At 35.6% G+C, this 13,205-nt stretch overlaps 2 protein-coding genes across 2 annotated transcripts in view; both read left to right on the plus strand.

Moving 5' to 3' along the window:
* Positions 1–1,958: 1,958 nt before the first annotated feature.
* On the plus strand, positions 1,959–10,833 carry sac3d1 (SAC3 domain containing 1). The gene is made up of 4 exons (XM_038301717.1): positions 1,959–2,066; positions 2,565–2,976; positions 5,739–6,021; positions 9,673–10,833. The coding sequence occupies exons 1-4, from the start codon at positions 2,041–2,043 to the stop codon at positions 10,137–10,139; spliced, it is 1,188 nt and encodes a 395-aa protein (XP_038157645.1). The 5' UTR covers positions 1,959–2,040; the 3' UTR covers positions 10,140–10,833.
* A 2,029-nt stretch (positions 10,834–12,862) lies between these two features.
* Positions 12,863–13,205, plus strand: part of cpamd8 (C3 and PZP like alpha-2-macroglobulin domain containing 8) — a 57,572-nt gene continuing 57,229 nt past the window's right edge. The window contains exon 1 of the mRNA XM_038301729.1: positions 12,863–13,205. This exon is cut by the window's right edge and continues 226 nt beyond it. The gene's annotated coding sequence lies outside the window, so the exon portion shown is untranslated.

Below are 13,205 nucleotides of genomic sequence, written 5' to 3' on the forward strand. Positions count from 1 at the left end.
CATGATTCCATGACTGACTTAATAATAAAACGGTTTTATAATCATGAGATGCCATATGGTATGTAAACTGAGTCTGTATTTCAATAGGAATGTAATTTGTGTCTGAAATGTTGACACTTATTTCAAAGGCTTCTTTAACATGCTGCTTCCACCTTAGAATGCGTTTATGATTACACTGATTACTTGTGGCTTGGTGCTTTTGCAACCATAAACAAACTTGCGTAATATTGAAATAATTAGAAATTTGATCAATCCATTACAGCTAGTCTAATTTGTGATATCAAAATGTGATCAAAAATGGGATGAAATAATTTGGGTGTAACAATTTATAAGGATCCTTTTGATAGGAAGTAAAGAACATTCAACCTATAATGTGGGGGGGGGATCTTTAAGGCTTCAAAGAAATATTTTCGCAGAAGGGATGTCGAGTCTAATTTATCCAGCATACACTTTAAATATACTAAACAGTACAATTTATAAAAAAAAAAAAGGAATCAAGCAGCTTCATTAGTTTTGTCTGGCTTAATAAACGGCATTTGATCAGAACGGTTGATAAGGTAAACCAGTAGCAGTGGGAGGGATGCTGTAATGACTGCAGATGCTTATAAAAAATGAAAATAGTTTGCCTTCACAGCTTTTTCAATGTTTTTTAAGTTAAATTTCTGTTTAGATGTGACTTTGGTCCTTCAAAGTTGCTAATTAAGTTGTTAGATTACCACACGTATGTATTAATATGTTGGAAAATGCTAAATACAATTTTACTCCACATAATGATTTGAGATAACATATTCTACAAAAAAAGAAAATTATACTATAAGTACTGCGAGGAAAATGGTTTGTGGGCGTTTGTGCGAATAATGGATAAAAAGGGTGACATTTATGTTACACAGTTTTTAAAAGCAAATATAATTTAGACTGTCCACAGAAACATTTTCTGTTTGCGGTCTAGGCAATTCTTTTGGCAATGTTAAGGAATGCTTCGGTATTCTGATATAGTGCCTGTGTTTCCAACTCTGTATTGATAAATAAAAATGTAACAATAAAATGTTAAAAGAACATATGAACAACCATGTAAAATGAAATTTCATGTTTTCAGAAATTGATGTCCTTACAATTAGAACCAGATTTTTTCTCATTTCCTTTTTTTTTTTACCAAAGATAAGAGAAGTTTACTTAAAAAGAAATTACCGGTACATTTATCCATTGGAGTTTTTAAGGTTTGTGTTCGATAGTAATGGATGTAACTCAAAAAGACATATAAACTCAGGAATGTCTTTCTAAAGTTGTAAGATTAAGTCCTTTTGGAGAGAATTTACAAATGATTATCAAAAAAAAAAAAATGTAGCTAAGACTGAATGTAGTGATTTTAAATTTGAGATTTCTTCTCTAAACAAAGATGTGGAACTAATTTTTGGTAAATTTTAAATATACAGTGTTTGAATTTTTAAGGTTGCTTTAAACTTTCAGGCATTCCACAGTGGTTTGAAATATCTTTATTGCTTGATAAAAACTGCCTTAAGGATCTCAGAAATGTTAATATTATATGACTTATCCCGTGTGGGCTTGGTTCATTAGACATTAGACTTAGATTTATTTGATCATTTTGTATACACGATTGTAAACAAAAACAAATTTTGTTTAAAACAGCTCTAGACAATTTCATTTTTTAAAGTGCAGCCTTGAAAACAGTAATAAATACATAAAAATAGTAATATAAACATATGATTGTATATTTACAGTTCTAACATTAATTATTTTTCGTTCATCATCATTTTATTATTATTGTAACCAATTTATGTGGTATGTTACTCATGTCTTTTTTTTTTTCATTTCATTTTATTTTATTTTTTTCATATCAGATTCTTTCTTTTCCCTAGTTTGTAACGTTGAAACTGTTCACTAAGAGTTAAAATAAAACACATCTTTCCCGGATGTGACGTTTTACCAGCTTTTATTTTGTGCATGTTTCCCGGACGTGACGTCTTACCTGCTATGTTTTCATTGGACGCCAACGGAAAGTGACAATATTAACATTTACCGATGAACCGCAGGAGAAACAAGCGTGTGTAAGTGCACATATTTATTTTTCCGCTTTTACTCAGGCATCTTGTTTAATATAAGTTTGGAAAATATGTTTTTAATACACCGTGGTTTAAACAAATGTTTCTACATATTGCTTTGTTTAGATTTTATTCTCACCCTGAAATTGTTAGCAAGCTAACTGTCCTCTAGAAGCTATTTTTGAGGTACCTGTCTGTCTCCAAAATGGAAATTGGGACAAATTACACTCAGACTTCGATAAAGAGAAAAAAAAAAAAAAATTTGGGAATCACACAGTCCTTATGTGTAAAATGTTAGCCTCTTAGTTTTACCATGCCCAACTAAAACAACAGATACATATATTTCTCTGTTTGAATTGCAAATGTAAAAGGAGTAAGACCCTCACTGATGAACTGATTGAATTACTATTCTATGCATACCAACTTAGGAAAAGAAATCGCTTTTTTTTATACAAAAACTGTTTTAACTACTCAACAACTAATGGAAGTGTTTTTCTTCCACAGCTCTTACTCACAGAACTGGAATGCACCATCAGGTGGACAGAGGGGGAAACAGAGATGTCAAAGTGGAAGCAAACCCCAAAAGAAAGGGGTAGAACAAGAAGAGCAGGACTTTGGAAAAGGAGGAAAGGAAGTGGTTCCTAGAGGGACTTGTCCAACCATGTGCCCTCATAAGGAACTGTTGAACCGTGAGTCTCAGAACCGGCTTCACCGTTTCGAAGTGGTCCCAGGAACAGAGAAGTCTGCAAAGCCAAGGGGAGATCCCCTGCGTGCCGTCAAAGAATATTCTAGACCAGCAGCAGGGAAAGATGTGACAAAGCCCTCTGACCTGCGACCACCTGATGTGTTGCTGAAGACTGTTTTCTATCTCATTGATGAGCTTGCAGGGTCACCTAGTCTGCAGCCATGGACTGAGGTAAGCGGGGCTCCCGGACTTTGGGTTTTTGGGCTCATGTCTTTTTTTAAATGTTGCTGTTAAGATATTTATAATATAAGGGAGAAAAGTTGCTGAATAATTAAATCCAATTTACTTAAACGTTTGGTAAATTATATGTTGCAGTGCTATGCAGAAAATGCATATGACCTGATCTCGCATTGAAACCACAAACTTATAATGGCTTCATTTGGAGTTTAGCTAAAAGCATGACATAATTTTCAAATGGAATAAAATTGTTACACATTTTGTATTTTTTCCCCCCTGAAAACAAATCTGAAGGTTTGATGTGCATTTGCCTTAATTCCCATTACATTTAACACATCTAAATAAATCCAGACACAACCAATTCCCACCATAAATTGATTAATTAATTCAGTTGAACTTTGTTCAATTTAATCCTAGCAGTAGCGCTGCTCTGCTGTGAAGGGTTTTAAGGTGTGCTGGAAAACAAAGATCACCACGAGAAACACCTTGGTCAATAAAACAGCAAAGAAGCTTATGCTAACACTGATATAACTGCAGCGCGACAGCTCATGTGCTAGAGTCGTTAGAGAGACTGTTGAAGGGCAGCCATGATGACTTCTAGGTTTTAACAAATAATTTAGCAAGATCAAAGCAAACTAATGGAAGAAGCTGCTTTGAACTGCAATTGACAAAATTGTAAATTACTCAAACACTGTGTCTGAATGCATTACTAATTTGGCTTAGTTGTTGGCATATTTTTGTTATTGTCAGTTTTATGTATCTGGGTTATTTATTTTGAATCTATTTGACATCTTTGATTCTATTGAGAAAGCATGTCCATGATGAGATTGATAAAGGTATGTTTTTCCAGTTAAAATAATCTTTTTTTTTTTTTAATGGTTGAAATTATTATTATTATTTTGTTTTTTTCCCAATGGTACGGAGTATGGAATATTTTCTTTCATAACAGTGTTAAGTTTCAAACCTTAGTATTCCTGATTCCTGACAAGCCTACCTTGAACAGAAGAGAACTCGTGCAGAATGTTATGGATGCGAGAAAGCTAATATCGCACCACATGTGGCAGACCAAGCTATGGGAATGCTTGTGATGGAATCCTAAATCCTACTCAACCACAGGCAAAAGTAAAGTTCATGAGGTAGCATAGTTGTGACTGGGGTTAAAATTCACCTTTCAGCAGTACAAAGCCCCAAACATTCAGCAAGAAGTGCGATGGAGGGGTCGGCAACCCCAAATGTTCAAATAGCCATATTGGACCGAAGAAATGAAATGACAAATCTGTCTGAAACCGCAAAAATGTAATAGTCTTATACTGTATAAGCCTCATATGGCAACACGTACAACTAAGTGTATTAGCCCACTATGAAAATGGACTACCTGGGCTTAAATGTATAGTAGGTATTCATGATTAAATGTTTATCCTGGAGCAAATGTCACATCATGTGACTACTCTGCTGTAAAGGTTTTGTTGCATTGATGAAATTATAGAAAGACAATAAAGTAATCATATTTTTGGTGTTATTCTTATTATGAGGATTTGGGAAAAAATGGACGAAGTTCACATACCTGCATCAGAGCGCTACCTTTTCGATCTGTGGACGGCTTTCCATGCTTGAAACAAACTAGTGGAGTTTGGAGATGTGATCCACTTCTTAAATCTTTGCGCTCCTCTAATTTACCAAAAAGTACTGAAATTGGACCTTTACTCTCTCTCCCAACTTGGTGGTCGACTGCATATTTAGCATTTTTTCCCTGGAAATGCCTTTCCAAATTACTCTTCTACTCTATCCTTTCGCATTGGTAATGAAAGCAACTGATTCACTCAATTCTTCTTTGAATCCTCTGTTCTCATCAGCCATCTTCCTTTTTTCCCTTTTGGATCTCCTGCTTTGTATACAACAGCCACCATCCTGGCACCGTGCCATGCTGAAACGTGTGTTGCGGGTTATGACACAAATCTTCGTTGACAGAAATTTTTACATTTGTTTAAATGTATTTATTATTTACATTTTTACAACATTGGAAAACACAATGAATGTCTGACATTCTGCACACCATATTAAAATAAACTAAAAAGAAGCATCCATATTTTCCATTTTCATAAATTTTTGAAAAAGCTCTAGGGAGCTGCAAGGAGGGCATTAAAAAGCCACATGCAGCTCTGGAGCAGCGGGTTGCTGACTCCTGGCTTAGAGCAAAGCATATTAGTTAAAACCGCACAATTAAACATAATTGAACTAAGTATCTACATCAAGACATAATAAATTAGCTGTTTGGTAAAATGAATGAGCATTAATGTTCATTCTCTGTATAACCCTTGAAAGTACTACTAAAAGCTATGATTGAAGCACAAGGCAGTTTGCATGAATGGGGGGCAGGGATGCCGTTTATGCATGTAAGTAAAGATTTTCAGATTACTTGTTTTAAAAAAAAAATTCAGTTTGATAATTATTTACTTTTTTCCTCCATCACATAAATTTCACAAAGATCCCAATAAAATGAATAAAGATTCAGACTGTAATGTATTAAAATGTGGAATGTAAAGTAAAATGTGGATCATTTTCCAAGGTAATTGTCAAATCTTCTTTTGGCACATTTTTCTCTTTTTGACTGTTTGAGCTGATTAAACGAGTAGATTTCTCCACTGTGAGATCAATAAAGTCAATTAATCAATGAAATGTATGTGTTCACAACCCCCAGAATTGTCAGATGAAGGTTATGCCCTCCTTTGCTAAACAAACTTATTGTTCCCTTTCAGGTGTACAGCTTTGTGTTTGATCGACTGCGTAGCGTGAAACAGGACATGATCATCCAAAGGTTGTCTGGAAAGGACTGTGTGGCCATTTTGGAGTTAACAGTGCGTTTCCACATCTACGCTTCATATCGGCTTTGTGGTGAACCCCTGCAGATTTACGATCCACGCATCAACGATACACACTTACAGGAATACCTCAGTTGGCTGTTGGACTGCTACAAAACTGGAAGTGGACCATACCCAAACCAAGAGGAGTTTCAAACTCTTGGTTTGCTCTACAATTTGGGTCAGTTTCTACTTACTGTAGATGTTACTCACATTTATGGGTTTTTGTTTTGTCAAAGCTCTATTTAACTAAAAGGTTCCTTTTAATTTATTATAGTTGGAAACTATTGACTTAAAGCTACAGTGTGTAATAATTACAGGGATATACAGTCAGAAATGTAATATGTTATATAGGGCTGCAACTAACGATTATTTTAAAAATCGATGAATCGACCGATTATTTTTTCGATTAATTGACGAATCGGACAAAAAATATTTTTTATACTAACCTCTTTATTCCAAAATAAACATTTTAGACAGAACAAACAAGCACACAAGTACAGGTTGCTCATTAACTGTACTGGTGCTATATGAAAAATAAATGTTTGTGTTAAAACTACGCAAACTTACATGAGAAATGTAGCTGTACATCCACAAAATATAGGGTACTTTGTTTCATAAAGCGCAAAAAAAGACAATTTTGTTTTTTAAAGCCCCTAAGGGGTTCAAACAATAGGCCCCCCCATTTCAACAAATTTGTTTTTTTTTAGACTAGAAGAGTTCGGCCTTTTAGGACAGGAAAGTATAGCAGTTAAAGATGATACTTGAGAAAATACTGAACCATAGAGATAAAAATAGCCCTGTGATTCAAATTATAAAATTGTATTTGGAATAAAAATGAGAGAGCTAGGGGTGCTAAAAAACACATCCTCCAAAGACAGATATTTACATGGAAATGTGGCATATAATTAATTGACATATTACTGATCTTGCTGGATTTTATTCTGCTTTACTTCCATAAATTGCAGGATCTTCTTTACTTTATCTTTGCCAGAAGATTTAAACTTTAAAAGCCCTGCCCTCATAATTTGCCAGTTAATTTATTTATAAAGAAAATATAAACGCTGCTTAAGCTAATTGAAATGAAATTAAAAGTAAAATAAGTAGCCAACCTTATCCCTGTCTGTAACCTACTAACACGGTAAGGAAAGCATCAGATGAGCTACCTGAGAAACTAACGTTACGTTTCCCCACTTTAAAATGAAACAAACATGGTCGCTCACCCTGCTGATCAGCTCTCTTCACTGCCATCGAAGGCTCCAACATGTTTCCTTTTCAGGTGCTGCATCATAACAGTGGTGCTTCCGCGCCATGTTAATTTGTTTTGACAAAAGTTGCATGTTACGACTTTTTTCACTTTACAAAGCGGAGGCTATTTTAATTATTGTGATCAATTTGCGCCGTCAATCCCGGCGTATGCGCGCTTCATTTGCAGTCTGGACGCTGAAGGTAAACATCCTGCGGCTCTGACTGTAGCGCTGAGATGGACTCCTGCGGGAGAACGGGGTTGGGATGGGGGAGGCTCCCCACGGCAATGACGACGGCGGCGGATGACGCATTAATCGCGCGACACAACTAATCGATGATGAAATTCGTTGCCAACGCTTTTAAAAGTCGATTTTTATCGATTTTATCGATTCGTTGTTGCAGCCCTAATATTATACGTAACTCTGTTATTTATCATCATCTACGAGCTCAGCCTCTTAACCTTAATATTTGCATTGCCTTAGAATTCGTTATTTATAATTACATAGGAGCGGGTCTCGCAGCCATGGAGGCAGACATCTTTGCGCTACGGCAGCGCAGAGCCAACAAACTAGCGATTGCGAGATCGCCCATTACGCTCGAAATGGGTGGGGGGGGGGGGGTTATGGCAGACGCTCCTCTGGCTGTGATTGGTTGTTTTGACTCGTCCCGAATTATTCTTTCCAGATTGAAATACAGGCAGTATGCGGGACCAATTGAAGCAGTTTTTTTCACAGGTTACATATCACATGTACTGCTGTCTGGACATAGGGACAGTTTTATAGCCTGACGTAGTCCGACTCAATTCTAGTCAGAATATGAGTCTGATACTGCTCCATAGAGCTGTGATTATGGGGCGTGTTTCGAACGAACCAGGAAAAAAAATGCCTCTGCACTCAATTGGATAGACCTACAACCAATAAGAGCAACGGAGTGCGTGACGTATGTTAAGCGAGGCATAGTTGTTGTCCACAAAAATCAAAGCGTGCAGTTTCACGCCTAGAATAAGAAGATGAGACTTGATCGCGTTTCTCTGTTCCTCTTTTAAAATTAATTTGCTGTCAATATCTTCTAGAACAGACCTAATAGCAGAATCTACTTACCTAAACTCTCCAGCGGCAGCCATTGTTGTTGTCACCCAAGCGCGCATTGGTCACGTGGTTGATTACGTTACTGTTGGTCATCTGTCCATCATCGTATAAAGCCCGCCCTGACAATTTGATTGGATCGCCTGACAGTGGGCGATAATACTGGCGCTACTATGGAGCAGAGCCAGACCGAACTTCCCCGACCTCAAACTTTGTGGGCGGGACTAAGTTCGGAATGGCACCCAGGCTAACAGTTTTAGCCAATATGCCAAAAAATGATTTTTAAAAACTTACAGACTTCAGCTTTAATTAAGTGTATTTACTCTTACCGGTAATTTAAGTAGGTAAATGAGATGGTGATGGAAGGAGTATTTTTACTCCTAAAATAAGATAATTAGATAAAATACACTTGAAATAAGACAACGCAGTTGTGTTTTCTTACAAGTGTAAATTGTCTTGTTCCATTGGCAAAATGTCTATTTTACAAATGCACTTATTTTAAGAAAAATGACTTATCTAGATTTTGATTTTCTCCAGTGTACACCTTTGTCCACCAAGTTTGGAGAGGTTCCATCCACACTTGAACCCAGTTCAAGTGTCTTCTATGTCCTGTGGTGTAAACTGTAGGCTATTAGTAATCTTCACCAAACTCATATCTTTGTACAAAATGATCTTATTTAAATCTGTTTTAACATCTTTGAAATTGTTGCTTTTAAGTAAGTCTAGGCCTTAGATTTAAATTCTTGCTCTAAATATTGGGGAGTAAAGTTTAATTGTCCTGGACTCTAGGACAATTCATCTGTACTTCATATTATTTTAGGGTTTCCGCGGGTCATTAAAAATCATTAAAGTAATTAAATTATAATTTTTTAAATTAAGGCCTTAATTGGCATTAAAATTCATTAAATTTGATAATTGTGGCATTAAAATGCTACAGAGAAGAAGCTTGAGGAAGAGAAAAGGCTAGAGAATGGGGGGAAAAATGCACATTTGAACCAAAGTGGCGGGAAAACAAGGAACTTGGGACATGGCTGCAGCCTGTCCACGGTCAAGATGACGAAGGATTTTGCCGTGCGTGTATATATATATATATATATATATATATATATATATATATATATATATATACATAAGTCATGGTACTTGTTGATGACATTAAGATTATTTCTAAGAACATTAAAAGGCATTAAATAAGAGTTACTCATTCATGTATAAACCCTGTATTTAGATCCAGAGATAAATTCAAGAATACTACATGTTGAAAAGTCACCTGCAAACTATAGTGTATACTCTAGCACAATTGCTTTTTTTCCAGCATAATATCAAGTCGTTTTTATTTTTATTTTATTTTTTTACATGATTCATATTTGTTGGAATTATGCTGAATTAATGTCATATACATTGAATGCATGCAAGAACGTATGGTGTCTGCTTTTAGTGAGCTGGCATTTCACTAAGAATGTAGTGTGTAACCTGTTGAATTCATGCTTTCTCTGCAGGGTCAAGTCTTGCCACACAGCATATTTTGGAACTCCCTGAGCGCCTGCGCCAAGCTCCTTCAATCAAGCTTGCTTTAGCAATCAATGAAGCATTTCAGGCTGGAAACCCTGTGCGATTACTCCGATTAGCCCAGAAGCTGGACTTCCTGCAGGCCTGTGCGTTGCACCGCCACCTGCTGACATGTCGCAGACGCTTACTGCTCATATACTGCCACGGATACAACAGCCGCAACTGCCGCTTCCCTCTTGATAGACTAGCACAGCTCTTGTGCTTGGAAACATCTTTTACAGCCAAACTTTGCCAGCTGTATGGCATTGAGGTGAATCCGCAAAACCAGGTGTTGTTTTCTAAAAGTGCTTTTAATGAACCGGAACAAGAGAGGCTGGATTGTAAAGTGTATCACAGCATAGTGTCTGAGAAACAAAGAGGTCTCACAGTTAAGAGCATCATTCATGGCTGCGTTTGATACAAATATTTGGCTTCTAATAAGTTTTTGAATAAATGGTTTGATTTTGTAACACCAACATCTTCAAGTTTCTTTTAAATCTTTAGCACAGAGTTAAAACTGGATTTTTCATTCGATATTCTTATTCTATTGAGAAGTCGATTAATGATTAGCTAACAAAAACAGTTTTTATAACTGATTGCAGATTTTTCAATGTTCAGCCTTTAAGACCGACATCAGTATTCTTACTCTGAAACACTGAAATATATATATATAATATTATTTCTTGTTAATGTGTTTTTTTTTTATCACTGAATGTAATTAGCAGTTAACCATAGAGAGAATCAGCATGTTCAATTCTAAAGGCTGACTATGGTATTAAATGCTGGGTTATTTTACCATGTTCTTATAATCTCATTAGCATTCAGGGATTCTGGATTTGGATCGATGTGTATTCATTTTTATTGATCCACCAGCTAACTGTGAATTCATTTCAATAAATATTTTTTAACAAAGCTGACCTTCCTCTTGTTTGTGTGACTGCAGTTTGCATATATGTCATTGCACCACTTGGGGGCAGCCTTTATCTAAACCAGCCATACACGCAAACTGGGAATGGTATTTTTGATTCCAGGAGTTGGCCCTTCATCAACACACCTTGTTTTTAAAGTCTGCTTAATAAATAATTTAGGTAGTTATTTGCAGGCTCTAGCTTCCTCTTTGGTTTCCTAGTTTGTTTGCAGTCATATATGTTTTTGAGCAATAAAAGCTGTAGTTTTTTTTTCTCCCCATTGTCTTATCTCTGCAACTCACACAAATATTTGGAATTTTATTCCATTTTTGAAAAAAGAGTATAGACGTCATGACCAAATGTTGATATTGGGGTTATTTTTTTGAAAAGGTTTTATTTGAGCCGTAATTCAATCCATGTTGCATTTTTAGTAATAGGCTATATGGTGATCTTGAAAGCACTTTTTCCTCGCAGTAAGAAAGTTCTAAGATTAAATCGAATCTTTCTTTTTTTTTAGGTTCTCTCCAGTTTGTTGGGTACTCTAGCTTCCTTCCACAGTCCATTAAGGCAGGGTTATTTTTCTTGGATTGGCAGGCAGATGCAAATCAATCCATTAGTAAATAGTAACCCATTTCTAGATGATACCTCAAATTCAAATACCTTAAATACCTCCCTAAATTCAAAATCTTAAAGAGTCCTACCTCTTCACACAACCATTTTGAACTGATCTTGCTTAAATAGTCTGGACCACAAGAAAGCAAATGTGCAAGGTTTAAAGAGTTACAAATTAACTATTACTGCACAGTTTCGCACACACACATATATATTATTACTATATTTAAACCCTTTTCATATAAACCATGATATGTCCCTGAGTGATTTTAAGAAGAAAGCTGTTTGTGCATTTCCTGATTTAATCATTTGGCTTAAAACTTATTGCCTTTTTTTTTTTTTTTTAAAAACATCTTACAAGATTTCTAAAATTGTGTTTGGTTTTTTTTTTAGTTAGAAATAGAAAAGAGAAGGAAGAAGAAAAAAAACAGCCATTTGTGTAAAAGCGCCTCCTACTGGAGCCATGACGCAACATGTCGAAAGATATCATCACATCCTAAACACAAAATAAATGCATGTGATGTTTTTGTTTTTTCTTTTTCTTTTTAAATGTATGGAAGAGGATTAGGGCCACTGCAAAAAAGTAGATTTTCTTTTTTATTTTATTTCAGTTTAATATGGGAAAAAGTCAGAATTCTGAGAAAAAAAATTGGAAACCTGAGAAAAAAGTCAGAATTTTGAGATTAAAGTCGGAATTCTGGGATTAAAGTTAGAATTCTGAGGGAAAAAAAAGTCCGTGTTCTGAGAAAAAAGTCAGAATTCTGAGAAAAAAGTCAGACTTCTTAGATAAAAAGTTGGAATTCTGAGATTAAAGTTGGAATTCTTAGTTTAAAGTGAGAATTCTGAGATTACAATTTGAATTCTGAGGAAAAAAGTCGGAATTTTGAGATTAAAGTCGGAATTCTGAGAAAAAAGTTGGAATTCTGAGAAAAAAGTCGGAATTCTGAGATTAAAGTCAGAATTCTGAGAAAAAAAAGTCAGAATTCTGAGATTAAAGTTGGAATTCTAAGATTAAAGTCAGTGTTCTGAGAAAAAAGTCAGAATTCTGAGAAAAAAGTCAGACTTCTTAGATAAAAAGTTGGAATTCTTAGTTTAAAGTCAGAATTCTGAGATTACAATTTGAATTCTGAGAAAAAAGTCGGAATTTTAAGATTAAGGTCGGAATTCTGAGAAAAAAGTTGGAATTCTGAGAAAAAAGTTGGAATTCTGAGAAAAAAGTCGGAATTCTGAGATTAAAGTCAGAATTCTGAGAAAAAAGTCAGAATTCTGAAATTAAAGTTGGAATTCTAAGATTAAAGTCAGAATTCTGAGAAAAAAAGTCAGAATTCTGAGATTAAAGTTGGAATTCTAAAATTGAAGTCGGAATTCTGAGATTAAAGTCAGAATTCTAAAAAAAAAAAAAAAAAAGTCCGAATTCTGAGAGAATTCGGACTTTTTTCTCATATACTGAAATACAATCTAAAAATCTTTTAACTTCTTTTTATCTTCCTTATTATTGAATATGTAATTTTTTGTGAAAAAAGAAGAAGTAGCCTATATTGTAATTTACAGCTGGCGTTATTGGAGTCTCACTGTCCTGGGAAGAGGAGAGAGCAGAGCAGAGGACGCAGTATCCTGAAAGAAGCGCTGCTCTCTTCAGACCGCTTCTTGACGGAAAACATGTGAAATCAGAGGGAACGACCCAAGAAGCAGCAGTTTGTTTTAAAGGTTACCCACCCCTCCCCTCCCCATATGTATTCAAGTGGACCCAAGTGGGAGGACACTAACAAATGTTAATGTTGAAATATGAGAAAACGGAACCGGGGCGGGTGAAGGCACATGGGAGAGGACTGGTGGTGAAGCTTATCTGGGCTGCGGAGAGCAGGAAGACCAGAAAATAGAAAAATAAAAAAATGCTTGGATCTCGATTTTTTAAAGAGGGATACATTCACAACTGTGCGCACCTATTATTCAAATGGATCGGT

This window comes from Cyprinodon tularosa, unplaced genomic scaffold, assembly GCF_016077235.1.
Source record: "Cyprinodon tularosa strain WSP-4 unplaced genomic scaffold, ASM1607723v1 ctg473, whole genome shotgun sequence".
NCBI classification, from domain to species: Eukaryota; Metazoa; Chordata; class Actinopteri; order Cyprinodontiformes; family Cyprinodontidae; genus Cyprinodon; species Cyprinodon tularosa.